At 42.0% G+C, this 19,567-nt stretch overlaps 1 protein-coding gene across 2 annotated transcripts; it reads right to left on the bottom strand.

The window, feature by feature from the left end:
- Window positions 1–936: 936 nt before the first annotated feature.
- MFSD11 (major facilitator superfamily domain containing 11) lies at window positions 937–19,567 on the bottom strand. Of its 2 annotated transcripts, XM_054393798.1 has the most exons (13): window positions 19,472–19,567; window positions 17,891–17,946; window positions 16,812–16,919; window positions 15,789–15,868; window positions 15,597–15,693; window positions 13,418–13,476; window positions 11,036–11,177; window positions 10,148–10,188; window positions 8,796–8,861; window positions 5,964–6,089; window positions 4,727–4,901; window positions 2,755–2,890; window positions 937–1,104 (listed from the first exon to the last, which is right to left on the bottom strand). In XM_054393798.1, the coding sequence occupies exons 1-13, from the start codon at window positions 19,565–19,567 to the stop codon at window positions 937–939; spliced, it is 1,350 nt and encodes a 449-aa protein (XP_054249773.1). The 2 variants fall into 2 exon arrangements, with proteins under 2 accessions (XP_054249773.1, XP_054249774.1); XM_054393799.1 differs by lacking the exons at window positions 13,418–13,476; window positions 15,597–15,693.

Here is a 19,567-nt window from a genome sequence, read left to right as displayed (position 1 = left end):
CCAAAACAATTCTATAATATTTGGGAGGGAAGCCATGCCTTGGGGTCCTTCATATAGCACTGCCCTGAGAGAGTTCCAGCAGCCATCCCAACAGTGCAATCCTGAGATGCTGAACCAAGAGGCTGTTTTCAACTACCAGTATTTCACAGACACCAGGATCTCATCCTGAATTCCTTAAATTCTTCTAAAACCTTTCCTGACACACTACAGCCTCATTCCCTTTCTTAAAAAAAAACAAACCAAACAAAAAAAAAAAATCAAATAAAAAAATCCACCCCACCCCAAAAAAAGCCAACAACCAACCAAACCAACCCCTTGCATCTGATGAAATGCAAGAACATGAAGCAGGAGCTGGGTGGTACAGAATAAGGCAGCAACACTTCCCACAGAAATACTTCCACATATCTAATTGTTGAAAAAGCCAATGACCTAAATTGATTTCTGTTGTGCAGACACACTCTGGGATATAACGTATCTGATAAAAAATTATCACTCGTTCCATACCAGAGATGAAGTGTTTGCAGAATGAGAATATAGGAAAAATAATTTAAGGGAGGGGAAAAAAAAAAAAAAAAAAAAAAAAGAAGAAACTAATTCTGTAGTGTCTGGTGGAGTGAAATTAGGCAATTACATTCTGAAAGGTACATCTCAGAACAGAACTGTTCAATACTCAGATCTCTGCATTTGCTTCCACTTCTAATAGCACAGTTTTAAGAACATGCACACCAAGCTCAGTTGATTAAAGCAGGGTAAAAAGAAAGCCTTTCCAATCTGGCTTTTTTTTTTTTTCCTCCCATGCTTCACATTGTCAGACTGATGGTGATTTAGTAGGAGCTTCCTCCATCTTAACCTCTGCTGCAGCTTGGTCTTTTCACCTCCTCTCATCACTTCACAGGAAGTATTTTTCCTTACACAGGACCAGGCACAGTGTCTGGATCAGATGCTGCTGTAGTCTGAGCCACGGGCAGCAAGAACTGTTGCTGCTTCCCACTCCACTAGGAAGAAGGTAATTGTTCCAAAGAAGCCCACAACCACCATGATCAGGAGCTGCCACTGCAGAAGGAAGTAGTTGCTGTAGAAATATGCAACTGCAGCACAGATGGACTAAGAGAAAACACAGAAAAAAAGATTATTAGTGGAGATTTCCATGAGTATTACTACCCAAGGATTACCAAACTGACATACACAGCTCAATATGCAACTCTCAGCAGCATGCTTCCAGGAGATAAAGGATCTTAAAACCTCAACATATGTTTTGATATGCAACAGATGTAGTTTTTACTTCTTATTTGAACAGTGTTCACTGCAGAAAGAGAACACAGAAGTGTTTGTAGCATCTCAAGTGCAGTTCTCTGGTATTTGAAGACAGTTTGTGTGGAAACAACACTGCCAGGGAAGGCTTCAAGACACAACCCAGAAAGCTGTCTGCAGTTTCACAGCATCACAAACTATTGCAGAGCAAAGCAGCTGGAGGTTTTGAAAAGCAGAGGGTCTTACCTGCAATCTATTTTTGAAATTAAAACTGTCATTAGAACTCATTTAAAGAATCTCTGTATCCCATGTCTATCTCAGATTCTGACATATCATACAATCATCATAGAATGGCCCTAGGTTGGAAGGCACCTCAGAGATCATCTACTCCAACCTCCCTGCTGTGGGCAAGGACACCTCTCAACTAGACACAGCTGCTCAAGGCCTCCTCCAGCCTGGTCTTGAACACCCCCAGGGAGGAGGCATCCACAACATCCTTGAATAACCTATTTCAGAGTCTCACCACCCTCATACTGAGGAACATCTTCCTAAGATCCAGTCTAACCCTACTCTCCCTCAACTTCAAACCATTCTCCCTTGTCCTGTCTCTAGACACCCTTATGAAAAGTCCCTCTGCAGCCTTCCTGTAGGATCCCTTCATGTAGCAGCTGTAAGGTCCCCCCAAGAGTCTTCTCTTCTCCAGGCTGAACACCCCCAGCTCCCTCAGCCTATCCTCATAATATCACTGAGAATATCACCAGAGTTGTGCACAAGGGAAAAGAAAAGAGCTTTCTGAAGCAAGCAGCTGTCATCTTTTGAACTAGACCTAGGCTGAGCTCTGCTCCCAGCACCAGCTTGCTGCTGGTGTGACCATGCACACACAGAGCTTTGCACCACCATTTTTCTGCCAATATCTCTGGTCAACACAGAGCTTGACCTGGAAAGTTCAGTTAGCAAACAAGATTAACACAAGCTGACACAGCAGCTGTGTTCATCTTGTAAGAAAACTTTTCATTGAGCTACCATAGATACACTTAATTTGGCATTCAGACAACTAAGGACAGCTAAACATGATTTAATTCTTCTTGGGTCTACATACCTACTTGGAAACTCTCAGGGACAAGATAAAACATCCATAAACACTTTAACCACTGTTTACACAACTCATCTCCTTTTAATTCACACCCTTCTGACAAAGACTTGAGTAAATAAATCCAGTCAAGGATGATTTAAATAAAATCAATCTAGTTAGCTGGACTAGACTTTTGACTTTGCAATTCCCACCACTAAGCTCCCTCCAAACCTTTAAGTAATAGCAGCTTCATTATGTAATCACACCAAGCTCTACAGTCAAGCCACTCCTACCTAAAATCTTGTGAAAGATAAAAACAAGCTGAAATCCTTTGCAGAAACCTAATTGTCCTTAGCCCCTTAATGAAACAAGATCAGTATTTCAATACCAAACCAACAGTCAGACTTTCAAAAGGCTGTGTGCTGTAATACCTGAACAAACTTGAAGATGGCAAAGGCAGGAGCACTGTCTTCTGAATACAGGAATCCTAAGATACTGAGGAGCTGGGTGTTGAAGCAGCTGTCCCCCAGGCCCAGCAGGAAGCTGCAGAAGATGGCCACCTCTTTGCTGGAGGAGAAAGTGAATCAATTTTAGAAGGTGCATGTTCAAACAGCTTACACATGTAGGAACTATTTCTGGCAGGCTTATTTGGAAAGTGACAAGGGAATCACAGAATGGCTGAGGCTGGAAAGGACCTTAGAGATCATCTACTCCAACCTCCCTGCTGTGGGCAAGGACACCTCAACTAGACACAGCTGCTCAAGGCCTCATCAAATCTGGCCTTGAACACCCCCAGGGAGGAGGCATCCACAACCTCCTTGGGCAGCCTATTCCAGAGTCTCACCACCCTCATACTGGAGAAATTCTTCCTAAGATCCAGTCTAACCCCGCTCTCCCCATCAGCTTAAAACCCTTCCCCCCTTGTCCTGTTGCTATACACCCTCACCAAATATCCCTTCGCAGCCTTCCTGCAGGATCCCTTCTGGTATTGGAAGGCAGCAAGAAGGGATGAAATTTACCAAACTTTTAAATTTCACTGTAAATAATTGGGAACATTTGGCTTGGCAAAAGGCATCGCTACATCACGTTTTAATTTCTTGAGTGCCAAGACTTCTGTGACTGTGACCTGCAGTCAGTGAATTAGATCCACTAGAAGAGTTCATTTTGGTGCCTGGAGCCACAAACTCTACAAGGCAGTGATGGAACACATGGGGAGTTCACAGAAACTGCAGGAACGTTACAGAAATACCAATTGACTTTGGCAGCAAAATACTCCAGATAAAGAAGTGTCACCAGCACAGGCACAAATGCTTAGAGCTGGCTGCACAAACTGACAAAAGTGTAATTGCAGACAAACTGGACAAATACACTCCCAAAAAGTTAAGTTGCAACGATGAGACAAAGCTCCCTACAGTCTTCCCCTAGGCCTGAGGGAGACAAGCACAGCCTAGCTCCAGGTAGACTTGGACAACCAGCATTCAGTGACTTTGGAAAGCAGTACAATAGTGCAAAGTGCTCCCAGCTGGAGTAAAACTGGAGCCCAATGTTGGTTTAAAGGAAACTGAGCTCCTGCCATCCAGTACACAACAGTTGCTGCTCTCACCATTGTACTAGATACTAAGAATCTCAGTTCTCAGCAAGAGAATTGCTACCAACTTATCCTGGGGTGCATCAAGAAAAGGGTCTAGAATGTCTAGGGAGGTTCTCCTCCCCCTCCTCCCCACCCTGGTCAGACCACAATATTGTGTCCAGTTTTGGGCACACTTCAAGAAAGTCAGAGAGCTGCTGGAGAGAGTCCAACAGGGAGCTACAAGGATGATAAAAGGACTTGAACAACTCTCCTATGAAGACAGACTGAGAGAACTGGGGCTGTTAAGTCTGGAGAGAGAAGGATGAGAGGGGATCTTGTTAATATCTAAGGGGTGGGTGTCAAGATGAAGATTCCAGGCTCTTTTCAGTGGTGCTCAGTGATAGGACAAGGAACAATGGGTACAAGCTGGAACCTCAACATGAGGAAAAAATTCTTTAAGTGTGACACAGCACTGGAGCAGGCTGCCCAGAGAGGTTGTGGAGTCTCCTTCTCTGGAGAGTTTCAAAACCTTCCTGGATGCATTCCTGTGCAGCTTGCCCTAGGTGATCCTGCTTTGGCAGGGGGGTTGGGCTCGATCTCCAGCAGTCCTTTCCAACCCCTAACCTTTTATGATTCAAGCTTTTTATTCTTATGCCATTTAAAGCTCCTAATTGGGGTGCACACTGGTAGAATGTCTACCTTTAGCAAAGAGGATTCCTGAAAGCCTTTTCTGTGGCATTAGTCACTACATGGAAAAGCAGCTTCCAGGGGTGTTGGACATGTTCTTTATGCACATCTTTGGCTGCTACAACTGAAGGAAAGCATTTACATACCTGGGAATCATGTAAGCAACATCATCTGTTCCTTCCATAGGAGCAATGGGGGCATCATTTGGCATGTTGAAAAAGATTAAATAAAAGGCTATGAAATGGACAAGGATGCCCAGCATCACAATGGGGTTCCTGCCAAAACGATTACTCTTGCTCAGCAAACCAAAGATTCCTCCACCTGTGCAAGTGGACAAGATTGGATAATTACATCAGAGCTGAAGATGTCAAGAAAAGAACCAAACTTAAAACACTGCAATAAAAATGATGAGAGATTATAAACTTAGATTATAAGCCCCATAGTGGCTAAATGAAAGGCTGAGAGAGAGGAAAACAGCCCCAAGGAGTCTGCCTGACCTACCAGCCCCATCTGCCAGCTGGCACAACCTTTGGGTTGCCAGAGACACCTGGGAAACGTGGGCAAGAGATTTATCAGATGATTGCAGATGAAGACACTTAACCTTTCTGCAATATTCATCCCAGCAGCCACTGTTTCCTCCAGCACTGCAACAGTACTCAGTGAAAATGGATGGCCTGGTGCTTAGCTCTTATTTGCTAACACAAAAATAAAAATGCATCTCTATGGATCCAAGCTGCCAGTGAGCAAAGGCAGTGGGGTCTGGGGTGTCCCTAAAGGCAGTGGGGTCTGGGGTGTCCCTAAAGGCAGTGGGGTCTGGGGTGTCCCTAAAGGCAGTGGGGTCTGGGGTGTCCCTAAACACTGCAGCGCTTGAGTTTAAGCACAAAACCAGAATAATTTACTTAATGAACATTCCTTGCATTCAATTTTATTCAACTCTCAGCTCTCATTTAACACTAGCTAACTTTTTTTTAAAGAAATCTTTAGTGTAATACTTAATAAGTGTGTTACACCACTTCAGGACTAATGAAAACCAAAGCAGCTGCTATTTAAAAACAGAATATCAAAATGCTGAAAGCTCCCTAACAACACTGTACCCTAAGTCTTATTTATGTCTTTGTACTAACCCCAAAAGAACACAAAATCATAGGATTCATGGTCCCCACTATTTCACATCCTGGCCCACATTCACTTTCTAGGGTGTAACATAACTCACAGTGCAGTAAGGAACCACACTGACAATTTTATTTCTTTTTTTTTTTTTGTTCACATAATCATTGCTGGAAGCTTGAAAAAACACTATAGAGTGAAATAAAACCATTTGAAATAACTACATCACCTGAATCCCTTTTTTTTGACTAGAAGGTAGTAAATTTGAAGACTCACCTAAAATTTCTCCAACACCAGTAAAAATGCCAGAGAGCCCAATGAGGCTTTTCTCCTCACTGCCAAACCTATTCACAGCACCAATGCATGTTCCATACACTCCAGAAAAGAAGGTTAATTCCAAACCTTGCAAGAAACCAAACAAAATGGATAGATGAGATCAAAGTTATTAAAAAGCTGTGTCTAAAGGCTGGTTTGGTTTTTCTTTCCCCTAAAGTACCTTCTCAAAGCATATATTGAAATCAGGTATGTGTAATAGGAGCAATTAAGGGATTTTAAACTCTGTAATTATGATCATTCTCCTATGCCAGTTGACAAAAGCTATATTAAAGTGCCACTGAAGAGTGTCACATGCACGTGGGTGCAGTCCTGCTTCTCTTGACAGTCCCTACATACAGTTTATATGTCTGCTTTTCAGGCACTTTGGGATTTCACATCTAAATTCTTCTGTTCTCCTCACATTATGAGGTTGTTCAGCTTGGAGAAGACTCCAGAGAGATCTTATTGCAGCCTTTCAGTATCTAAGAGGGCTACAGGAGAGCTGGAGAGGGACTGCTTACAAAAGCAAGGAGTGACAGGATGAAGGGTAATGGCTTCAAACTGGAAGAAATTGGATTTAGATCAGACATTAGGAAGAAATCCTTACCCATGAGGGTGGTGAGGCACTGGAATGGGTTGACCAGAAAAGCTGTGGAGGTTCCCAAGCCTGGCAGTGTTCAAGGCCAGGTTGGAATAAGGCTTGAACAACCTGGTCTAGTAGAAGGTGTCCCTGTCTATGGCAAGTGAGTTAGAACTAGATGATCTTTAGGGTTGCCTTCCAACCCAAACCATCCCATGGCATTCTTAAGAGAGCCTTCCTGCATCCCCAAATACCAAAAGAGCTAAGATTGCTGCAATGGCCTGCAACTTTGCTACAGATAATGAACTAAAAAGTGAGAAAGAGCAACTGCTGTTAGTTCAAAACTCTTCTTTCTACTGCCATTACCATGAGGAGAGTCAGCTGTGTCAAGCAGAGTGATTACAACCAACCATCAGTGTAAAACTGCCAACTCTTTAACAAAAAATGTATTTAAATCAATGCAAAGTGTGATGCTCAAAGAAAAACTCTTAGAAAAATACTTTTTTTTTTTTCCAATTTACCTTCTTTGCCTTTTGATGCTGCAAAAATACTGTACCCCTGATCTACACAGAGTAGGTTACCTGACATGGTAACTGTAGAGCCTCATAGAAGGGATGAGCTTTGAGCAGTCTTAATTCCACCATCAGTTTTGGAAAGAAAAGCTTTTGCTGGCCTCATGGGATTTTGTTCTCCCACATCAAGCAGCAATATTGGCCAAAGCCACCAGATGGCAGCAATCCAGCAAGCTGGATTGATTGATTTTTTTTCCTGCTACCTACAAGACCAAATTCCAGATCAATCAGGCAAAACCTGACTGACTCCCTTCCCTTCTTACCTTGCTTCACGTTCTGCTTGCACTAAACATCCAGGAGGCGTTGGAGTTAGTCAATTTGTGTTAACACAACACTGTGAAGTGACTTGTAACTCAGATTAGTGGCTGGCACAAGCTGGCTTCACAGCTACTGTTGTTATTTCTCTACCAGAAGCTGACTGCAAGCCACAGCAAGTGTTACAGCACTGTTACAGACTGTTGTTAGCTCTTGTGGGTGAGAAGACAATTCTTCCAAAGAGTTACTCAGAGCTGAGGGTCTTAAAATCACAGAACCACAAAAGTATTCAGGTTGGAAAAGACCCTCAGGATCATCAAGTCCAACCCAGAACCCTACTCTACAAGGTCCACCCCTAAACCATATCCCCAAACACCACATTCAAGCCACCTTTAAACACATCCAGGGGTTGGTGACTCCACCACCTCCCTGGGCAGCACATTCCAATCCCTGACCACTCTTGCTGGGAAAATTTTTTTCCTAATGTCCAGTCCAAACCTACTCAGTCATAGCTTGAGGCCATTACCCTCTTGTTCTATCACCAATTACCTGTGAGAAGAGACCAGCACCAGCCTCTCTACAACATCTTTCCATGTAGTTGTAGAGAGCAATGAGGTCTCCTCTCAGCCTCCTCTTCTCCAAACTGAACAGCCCCAGCCCCTTCAGTTGCTCCTCATAAGACTTATTCTCCAATGCATCTGTTCCTCCTAAAACTTCATTTGACCACGAACAGATCTACAGCTGAAGTCAATTAAGGAGCAAGAAACCACCCCCAAAAAATTCCTTAAAGGATCCCAGTAACATTTTGAACATTTTATAATGTTTTTGTGGAAGAATCTCTTTAGTGTACAGCAAAAATAAATGTCTAACAATGGCAGACCAAGTTCAATTACAGCTGCTAAAGAGAGCTCTTGCCACAGCAAATACTACTGACAAAAATAGTTGAAAATAGCTAAACTTTTCCCCAACAGGACCAAGACTAAAATGAACACTAAGTAATCTCCCAGGCCTCAGTGAAGAGGACACTGGAAGGAGTCCCCAAAAAACACTTTTGATTCAAATGCAATGCAATTGCACTGAACAATCTAGAATCTACTGATAGAGTAAGCACACAGAAAACAGCTAAGTAAATCCTGCCTAACCCTCACTGTGGGTGACTCACAACTGACCAAGCATTACTACATCTGCTACAACTTGCAGCTATAGGCACACCCTCCCTCCAATACAGAAACCATTTTCCAGAACGTAAGTGTCAGTAGTAACTTATTCCAAGTTAAATGAAATCTCCAGGTCCTGTTTGCAGAGAGGTGGAATTGCAGTCTTGCTCTGGGATTAAAATTCCAAGCTATGCCCTGACACTGCTTACACACTCTGCTTGCTTCATACCTGTGTAGGCTGTTGTAACACTGAGGAGCAGAATCTCTTTGGTGAAGCTCAGCTTTATAGATTTCTCTGTAAAGACGTGAGAAGGAAAATAAGTGATAACATCATTAAGACATTTTACACTTCCTTTTGCTCTTTCCAAAAAGAGGTTAAAATTCTGCAAACTATGAGTTTATTGCAGTGCTAAACAAACCAACCCTGACTCGCCCTTGAAGGAAATGTTGTTATCTGAAATTAAAGAGGAGATACAGAGCTTTCAATTAGCAGGCAATTTTCTGCTCCTTGGTTTGTTTTTTTTTGTCCTCCCTTTCAGTTCATGCTGATTGTCTCCTACAAAGATAAGCAAATTCTCAGTGAAGACCCCCATGTTCTCAAAACAAATTTAACAGTCACAGGCAGACCACATCCAGCTTCAGTGGAAACTGCAGATACTCCAGTTCAAAATTGTTGGCCTTAACTGGGATCATTTGCTGACAAAATAAACCACCACATCAATACTTTGTTAACTTATGTTAGTGAACTGGGTTTGTTTTTTTAAACTTTCATGCACTAACTTTCCCAAGTGGTGACCTCTTTGTTTTGAGCTCATCTAGATACAGAAAGCTGTTGTAAAATAGCTTGGATCTGAAAACTACATGAAGGAAGTAACCCTCCAAATTTCTCCTGGGCCATACCAGTGTGTAATTGAAGTGAAGCCTACTTCACTTTCTTTGCTTGCAGTCAAACTCTGTTTGTCTGGTATTGTAAAGTGAAGGGAGCACTTCTGAAGTGCAGCCAGCCAGCTCACATCAATCACACAGCAACAGTAATTTGGCCACATGTGAGTTCAGTGGTTCCCAAGCTTTTCCAGTTGCAAACTCCATTTTGGTTAGGCTAAATAAATAAAATGCCCAAACAACTGAATTCCTATCAGGGTGAAAATTTACTGAATTGTCTCTGAGTATAGAATCATAGAATAGTCTGGGTTGGAAGGGACCTCCAAAGGTCATCCAGTCCAACCCCCTCTGCAGTCAGCAGGGGCATCCTCAACTAGATCAGATTCCCCAGAAACCTGTCAAGCCTCACCTTGAATATCTCCAGGGATGGTTCCCCAACCACCTCCCTGGGCAACCTGTTTCAGTGTTCCACTACCCTCATGGGGGTCTGACTGCCATCTGGCAGTCATTTTTCCAAGCAGGCCACTCTGAAGGTCTATATTCCAAGTGGAATAACTGAAATGCATTCTTAAAACCTTATTTCTTCACAAATGGTGGTTCTAAGTGGTTTGTACATGACCACAGTATCAGCAGAATCATGGAGAGCTGGAAAGGAGACATCAGTACTTTCTGAAGCAACTCTTCCATAGAGCTACTTACTGAAGGCAGCCACTGCTCTCGTCAGTCTGTTTTGTGCAGACCTGGGTAAATAAATGACTTGGTCAAAATGGAAAAAGGGTAACCACAGCAGAGCACTAAGCTGGAAGGCAGCTTTATTTTTCAAGCTTTCTGTATAATTTCTAGCCCAGCACTCACTGCAATATGCTAATACATTATTAAAAGCTTTGAGAATCTAAACTACTAACTACAAGATTTGCTTTCTGCACTAGTGAATGCCATTCAAAAATTAACCTGCTTGACAGAAGCTTTCTCCTGTCAATTTTATCTTTGATGTCTTTTTTTTTTCCCTGACATATTCAATGATGTTTTTCTACTATTTTCAGTGTTCTTTAAACAAAGCAAAAATATTTAAACTGATGCTTCAGGCATCAGTTGTACTGAATCTACCCATCTGTGTACCTATGCATTACTAATGTATTTATCAGGCTGGTGTATGTATGTAATATACATTTAGAGAAGATGTGAAAAGATGTTTCAATTTGTAACAGATAAAGCTATAAAAGAGGGAATAATTTGTTTATTCCAGACTTTTAGCTGTGTTGATGAGGGCAAGGCAGACTATAAATGGTGAATGTCTTAATCTAGAGAAAAAAGAGGTCCAAGTTGTCTTTCCAAAGGCACTTATTAGTGGCAAAGCTTAATGTGGAGCACTGCATGCAACCCTTGAAAATATGTCATGTGAAGAACATTAGTTCTCACTTGTTACAGCAGCAACACTTCTCCGTTAGCTCTGTAAATTCTACAGAACAGGTTGTTCATAACTTTTATGTTTTCAGTGGAGAGAGGGGAAAGCAAACCCACAACTGTGCATTGAAGAGCAGGAGCACAAGAAGTAAGTGACAACATGTTATTGCCATAAGCACTTACGAGCTGTCCTCCAGGATTTCATTAGCAGAATCTTCCTCCCCTGGAGCTTTTGTGTCCTCTTGTTTCCTAATCAGAAAGAACAGAACTGTGCCCACAAGACTGATAACAGTCAGAGCAATGAAGACAGTTCTGCGATCGCTCTCTGTGGGAAAACAAAGAAGAGCCATAACTAGACGTGCAAAAAAACAATTCAAACCAACTCAGCTACCTTCAAAAGAACTAGTACAGACATACTACATAACACTGATTTGCTAGCTTACCTTCCAGATGGATCAAAAGGTACCCAGCTGCTGGCAAATTCCTGTCTCAGTTTTATCATGCCAATAAAATATCAGCACATTAAAGCGCCACTCGCATTTTCTGCCATGCAAAGGCTATGACCAAGGAGGAGCCAATTAACAAAGGAAGTATAAATTATTAGCAGAAGAAAGGACATCTTTCAAGACTTATATAATTGAGTGGACACAGCCAAGTACCCCAAAAGCCCCTTCAAATTACTAAAAGCAGCTCTTAAGAAGCATCAGAAATATTACTGCCCTAACATCACAAACTGGGAGGCTTGACAACTACAAAGGTCTTAAAGGGAAAAGGGACAGCACAGAAAGTGCAGCTGGAGGAAGATCATCTCTGCCCCAACACCAGCTCTGCTGCACTGAGCAATTTGTTTGGCAAGGCCAAGTCTGTACTACAAAAGTCATTCCCATTTATGGATATTAAGCAGGCAAAAAAAAAAAAAAAATCCAAGAAGCAGCTAATAGTTGTGGTTGAACAAGTGAATGATACTGAAGATATTTCCTGCACTCAGATTTATTTCCCCTTTAGCTTAAAGGCAAATGTAAAATTGGTCCATGTGAATTAAAAATAACCTTTGTGTGATTAGAGATCAAAAAGAGATGATGTGCTTCACCTTGAACTGCCTCTCATATTTTTATCTAGGTAGTAAAAGGAAGGAGGAATTGATTTTTAAATGCTGTTAAATCTTCCAATATCAACACTTGTTAATAAAGAGGAGTCTCAAGGCATTTAGAGATGGGGGAAATGTAACAACAGAACTCCCTCACAGTTAATTGCTCTATTCCTTGGTGAGCAAGAGCAATGAAGCTTAGAAGGCACAGAATTTCAGGCCCACCAGGTTCCCACTGTCTCCAGTGCTTTTAATAACATGTAATCCTTTGTGCTCAAGGTGAAGGAATGTGGGAGCTGACCTTTAAAAATTAACCTGTGCTGAGCTAACAAGCCTGTGTCCATGGAGAACCTGAAAGGATGGATCTAACAGAGACATGAAGTGCACTATTCATCTCAACAGGGCAGTATTTCTGAGGCCAAATAATTATAATTTAAAAGTCAGCATCTTATTCCTGATTGACTCCACCAGAAGCAGCCTCATCTTTTAAACATTAAGAGAATTTACCATTCCAATAAGTGTTTTACTCTAAGACTACAATAAGGACAACTCAGTCACTAGAGAACAGGAAAATCAACTCTATTTGTTTATAAAAATGTTGCTTTTCAAGCAATGCCTGCTTTTGACTATTAAAATCTTACATTTTGCTCTACTTCTTAGTTGATCTCCCACCCACCTTGCCTTAAACAGCTGCCAAAAAGCTGTTTTAAAACCACTGAGTCTCAACCACACTCCAGCTTCTTAGGAATATTAATAAAGCTCACTGCTCCCTACCTCTTGCTCTTTACCAGTCTAGCATGATGTCAAATGAGGAGGAAAAAAAAAAACCTGTAGCAGTAATTACAATCCCATCAGGAAGTTGTCTTCATTAACTATGCCAAGAAAGGAAGACTGAGTTCTTTGCACACTCTTCTGGCACTGCTGCCATCTGAAGCAGCAGCAGCTGCCCACTCTCAGCCCAGCTGCCCTGGTTAACCTGTGCCTTGCTCCATGAAGTGAACTGGGATGTTCTTTCTTTCAAGAGTTAATCAGTCTCCAACCTGATTTAGAAGGATAGGCTACAGCAGTAACTGACTTTGGAACAGAACAGCCATTCCAGAATGCCTTCTCCCCAAAGCATGCCTACTTTGGCAGAACTTTGCACAGGGAAAAATCCCAGAGTAGCCTCTTGTGGGAAACTTTCTTCTATACTAGCTTTTGAGACAATATCCTAAAAGTAGGTACTCAAAATGCATTGCACACAGGAGAACAACAGAACACAAGGGCTGGGAGTACCATGGAACACAATCAAAACTATACTCCAGAAGTAGAGTCTATCTACCAATAAATTGCAAAAAAAAAAAAACCAAACAAAAAAAAAAGAGCTGTCTGCTATTGCACAAGTTTCTTGCCACTTCCCAATCCATCATTCCACCTTTTTTTTATTCATGCTCCCACACTTCAAAGGCTGGCTTTTCATACAAACAAGCAATACTCACCTGATATGTGAGTTTTCCCTTGCCAAGCAAAGTATATGTAAAGGTTTCCAAAAAACAAGCTGCAAATAAAAAGAACAAGACAGGTGAGGAGCACTTCTTTGTCATAAGGTTAAGGCTGCAGCATCTTAAGAGTAACCTTCTGTGCAAGAACTAGCACTGTGCAATTGGGGAAGAAATAAAGACCAGTCACTCTCCAGGCAAACTGCTTACTCAAACACAATGTTTGAGTTTCTTCCCCACGAGCTTTTCAAGAATCAAAACACAAGGTGGTAGCAAAAATGAGGAAATCTGTATCTAAGTTGCCTCTCTCTAGATATATAATTTTGGGAGGGAATAGGTTAGAGAGCTGACATTTATAGAGATGATTTTGTAATACACCCTTAGAAGAGTCACATATCTTGCCTGGAGTACTGACCCAGCAACACTAAATTGCTTGTTAACTACTCAAGGGAATCTCTGTGCTCCTACCTCCAGCTTCCTACAGCACAGCAGTTTTGAATGAATACTGATTCGAAGCAGCCTTGCAGTCAGGTTTCCTCATTTGCATGCACTCTGCTCACTGTGAAACACACAATTAGCTGGGTTTGTGGAAATTGCTACTCCAATAACACACTGATACGTTAAGGAACACAAGAAGGATGCTACTGGCTCAGACTGATGTCCTTCCTATTCACAGAGCATTCTGTTCCCACAGCAGCATCAGCAATGCCATCTACTGCAGGCTCACCAGTCTAAGCACCTTCAGCAACCCATTCCTCTCATTATCCCCCAGTAGCCAGTGCTGCTATACTAGGGGTGGTAAAAGGTATGGACCTGTTGCAAATAATTTATTTGATCCCTTTCTGATCTTGCTGACAGTATCCCAACTCCTGTGGCAACAAGTTTCAGACGTTGAATCACCCATTGCACAGACTGCCTCTGTTTCAAAGCAACCCTCTTCTAGTTTCACTAAGTGACTCAAGTTCTAGCACAGCAGCATGTGGTGAACAACAGCTCTACACTCAGCTCACCTGCTGCCTTTGTGGTTTATAACCCATCAGTTTTATCTCCTCAAACACTTCCTCCAAAGGAAAGTCCCTGCCTTTTTAGTCTCTCTTCAAGGCAGCAGCTCTTATCTTCTTGTGCACTGGTGTTAAGTCTGCCATTATCCTAGCTGTGTGACACTCTCCTGAGAGGCACAAACCACACCTGCACATAATACTCAGTGGCAGCAACACAACTTCCACTACCTTGTCCTCACTTCCTTTCTTGATGCCAAGCCTCCTGATGACAGTTTCAGTTGAGGCAGCACTCAAAGCTTAAGTCAAGAGAACATTAACAAGGAAATGTCTTTTCTGACATCTAGCCCCAGGTCCAACTTCAGTATCTTCACATCAAGTTGTCAGTGAGCAGCAAGGTCTGGGTGCTCCCTCAGGGAAGAGAGGCTAAGAGTCAGAGGGCAACATCCAGCAGAGAAGGTGTCTCATCAGCTAGAGTCCAGCCCCACGATACTTAGACAAGGCACACAGGGCAGACCTAAAGGCTGCAGACAGGGTCAGCCAAGAGTCCAGACCATCATACAAACTTCTGTCAATGAGGCAGGTCTGAGATCAAACCAGGAAGTTAGTTCAGGTCAGAGTCAGGTCTGGTAACTGCCACACAGACCCTCAGTGACAAGGCAGAACAGAGCTAAGAAGGGAAGTCATTCTGTAGACCACCAGGCTCCATAGCCACACACAGGCATAGCTGAAGCAGACCAGGAAACCATCACTCCTCCAGTAAAAGCAGAAGCCCAGAGCTGAGTTTAAATGGGGCTCCTGGGCCCATAGGCAGATGGGAAGGGTGTGGTGGAGGTGTCAGGTGAGGCTGCTCAGGACCATCAGGGCACTCAGAATCCTGACACAAATTAGCACAGCCCTCCACAATCGACAAGATTTCTGTTACAAATGCTCCCCAACAGAAGCTATCTTGTGTCCAGAGCAGAGGCTTGCAATGTGCATCTTCCATTCCCTGTTCTATACTAGAATAAAATAAGATTCTAAACTAGAACTAGGCAATAGAAATGTTGCTTTCAGCTCTCCCTCTCACTTCACTGCAAGGCAGCAGGGGAGTACTTCCTGACACAGTTCCCCACTCATTGACAAATGTAAAAAGCAGAATATGTAAAACAGCCAAGAAAAGATTAACAAATAAAGCCCACCTGGACTGCAGGAGTGCCCAAAATACTCCACTGTTCCTTCCAATGGTGTTTTCATCAGAATTTACAGTCAAGCAATTTCCCTGGGCTGTCCAGAGCACTGAAATATAGGGAATATATTCCTCAGGAAATAATAGTTTAGAGACATACTGAAATACAGTAAAGATTAGGAAACAGGGCAAGAACAATTCTTACCAGCAGCTGCAATGCCAATAAAAACAGAAGCAGTGTAGAAAGCCCACGTAGCAGGTTGGATAAAAACTGCAATGTATAGGCTAGAATAAAACAGAGGAGTTTATTGAAAGCAGATGATGTTCTTTATCAGATCCCTCACTTAGCATCTGCCAAATCTGCCACTCTCTCCTAAGTGATATTGGAAAATAGTTTAGATTGCAGGTGAAAAAAAAAGAGAATCTTTTTACTTCATTATGGATGTATCAGAGAATGGCTTAGATTGGAAAGGGCCTCAGAGATCATCTACTGCAACCTTTCCACCATGGGCAAGGACACCTCTCAGCTAGACTCAGCTGCTCAAGGTCTCATCCAGCCTGACCCTGAACACCCACCAGGGAGGAAGCATCCACAACCTTCCTGGGCAGCATGTTCCAGCATCTTCCTAAGATCCAGTCTAACCCTGCTCTCCTTCAGCTTCAAACCATTCCCTCTTGCCCTACTGCTAGACACCCTCATGAAAAGTCCCTCTGCAGCCTTCCTGCAGGATCCCTTCAGGTACTGGAAGGCAGCTAGAAGGTGCCCTCAGGAATCTTCTTTTCTCTAGGATGAACATCCCCAGGTCCCTCAGCCCATCCTCACAGCAGAGCCCTTGGATCATCTTTGTGGCCCTCCTCTGGACTTCAGACCAACAACTTTGTCCTTCTTATGATGGGGACACCAGAACTGGATGCAGTATTCAAGGTGGGGGTCTCACAAGAGCAGAGTAAAGGTGAAGAATCACCTCTCCTGATCTGCTGGCCACAATCATTAATAGGAGACCACAACCTGAACACCACAGTCAGCAGAGTCTGGAAATGCTGTGGCAAAAACACACTTTCAGAGGTTGAAGTACTCTGCAGTTACACATGTACTGATAGAGGCAGTACCTCTGCAAGATGCCTTCCTTAGCCAGCACTCTTTCATGTATGGTGTGGTAGCCGTAGGTATGAAAAGAAAAATGAAATTAAGATTTCAAGGGGAAAAAAATTCAAAATTAATACTTACCTATAAAAGACACCACTAACAACCATGGAGAGCTGAGGTCCTACTATTGCTACCACTGAAGGTGAGATAAGATTTGATGCAGAGAATACTCCATAAATAATGGACATGCTACACAAATAAACAACAAGGAGGAGATTAAGTACTTAAAAGACAGGACATAAGTGCAACTGATTAAGAATGTTCAGTCTATTCCAAAACATCAAGTACAGACACAAGTGGCTGCATAACTTGCATGGTCAAACACTTCCTTCCTCTCTTCTGTTTCCTTCACCCATGGGGGTGCAGGAGTATAGAGTGTCTCCTGCATTGCTGAACAGAGTCCCAAACTACTGCAGACAAGAAGGTCTTGTAACATGCACTTGTCAAACTGCTTTGAAAATAATTATTCTCTTCCATGCCCAGTACTCATAGAGGAGATTGCTCCAAATCCTCATCTATCAGGCAGATTTTCATCTTATGACAACTACACTAGAGAAATGTTATAGAGAGATTCTATGCCAGTTGTATTTTTAGTTTGAATTAAGACAGTAAACCCATCAAAGCAGCAAGCAGGTTTTCCTACATGACAGATTCCTTTGGCATACAAAAGATCCCTGATCATGCTTGGCAAGTTTGGCTTTGCCAGTGCAATTAACCAACAGGATGGCTTTTTGTGGTTTGCTTCTCATCTTTCTGACTGCTCCTTTCACAGTTCTGCTGCAGTATTTCCTGGAAGAAACTGATCCACACCACCTACCCTACACAACCACACAGAGGTGCACAAGGGCAAACAAGCAAGGCCTTAGTTAGCAGTTTTGTTTTAAAACTTCCACATTTTTCATCTCCTAAGATAAAATGTGATGACTGTATGGTTTGAGGATTTTTTTTTCCTCCCTACAAAGAAAACATGTAAAACAGATAGGCAGCTCAGCCAGGAATAATTGAGTAGAAGTAGAGTGAATGGGAGAAGACTGTTTTTAAACTGCTTTAACTTTGTTACTAAATCATGAAATCAGCAGAACACTACAATCTCTGGGGAGAGAGAATTATAACCAGCTTCACCCTGCAGGGAGCAAAGTAACAACATCTGTGTAAATTACCTCGTGTAGCCACTGCCATGAAAATCTGTGCTGTTTAGATTGGTGATAACAGTTTGCTGTGAGGAGAAGAGCACACATTGTGGCATGTTAGAATACATCCCAGGGCTTGCATCAGTTTGAAGTCAGTATCAAACATCAGAATCAATCGTTGACAGACTCCACAAAGTACTTAAAATAATGTAAAGTGTTCATTACAAAACTCACACCACCTCCACAATGAAGGTGGAGGAGACAGTGGGCAGGGAAGTATCTGTGTTTGAAGCAGTAATTAGTACTTTAGGATAATAAAATGATTTCATCACAGACCTTAAAATATTTCACAAAAATGTTTGTTTGACTAAACACCTCTCCTATGTATGACAATCTTAGCTTAAAAAGTGAAGGAAGAAAGGACAAGTGTCAAAATACTCTTAATTTGACCTAACTATGAGTTTCTGCTAAGAGTTTCTATTCTTTTCTGGCTTCCCGTTATTTGTCTTCCTTTTTTTTCTCCCTTGAATCAGCTTTAGTGATCATGAGACCATGTAGTTAGTTGGACTGGCAAGCAGATCTGATGGAAAGTCACTTGTAATGACTTTAATGCCAATAAATTACATGAGCACTGGGTCTACTTCAGTGAGGTGGTTCGAATCAAAGCACAACTCATGTGCTCATGGACATGCTACCCTACAACCTATACAAAAACCACCTTAAGTAGCTATTTCTGCAGCACAGTGAAGGACATTTAGATGTCTGAAACTAGAAAGCATTCTTGCATGCAAGCAAAGAGAAGCTATAAGACCTGCAGGCTCAGGAGGTATGTTGAAATCTAACTGTCCTTCAGGCATGTAACTAATGCTGAAGCAATGTCACAAGTTAGAGGATCTGGGCTAAGTGTGACAGTAGTAGGATTCTAAAAATTCAAATATTAAGACTGAAATCTGCTTCTAACAGTAAATTTGGTTTGGACTATGTTATACTCTATTTTTCTTCAGCAGGCAAAGAGCAACACGATTCTAAAGCAGGAAATTACTTATTCAGATGGAAGGTGACTTGGCAGTTCTAGCAATTGTGGAAGTCTGACTACTTGTCAGATGCTATCCTCAACACTCCCCCTCAATGGATAGTTTGTTGGAACAGAAAAATATGTTAGAGTAGGCAAAACACTCTAGGAAAAACTAGGGGCATGGTTAATAATAACAATTAGGGTAAATATTTTGAAAGGGGCTGTGAAAAATAATCAGAAGGTCCAATGTAATAGTTAAATGTTGCAAGTATCACAACAGACACTATTTTAAAGTTCATATATTTGGTGAGATTGATCAGCTTTCTAAGAAATCAGGCACAGTTATAAATGCAGCTATATCATCCTAAAGAAATAAACTGCTTCCTTATCCAGCTAACCAACTTAAGCTAACACTAAACCAAAAGGAGGCTGGCACATTAAAAAAAAATCCCAAATAAAGCAACTCATACATAAAAAAGAATCCCAAATAAAACAACTCATACAAAAAAAAAACCCAACACATAAACAAAGAAACAAAGGAAGAAAGGATGAATAGCTGTGATAGAAACGTGGCAAGTGTTGAAATTCACACCTACCGCAATGTTTCCACATGTCTGGAAAGCAGTGAATATAAACATAAAGGAGAGTCCCAAAATAATGATGTTGAAAAGTTTTTTTGATGCAGGAGACAT

This window comes from Indicator indicator, chromosome 29 (assembly GCF_027791375.1).
Source record: "Indicator indicator isolate 239-I01 chromosome 29, UM_Iind_1.1, whole genome shotgun sequence".
NCBI classification, from domain to species: Eukaryota; Metazoa; Chordata; class Aves; order Piciformes; family Indicatoridae; genus Indicator; species Indicator indicator.
The sequence above is the reverse complement of the archived record's forward strand: the minus strand, read 5'-3'. Positions and strand labels throughout refer to the sequence as shown.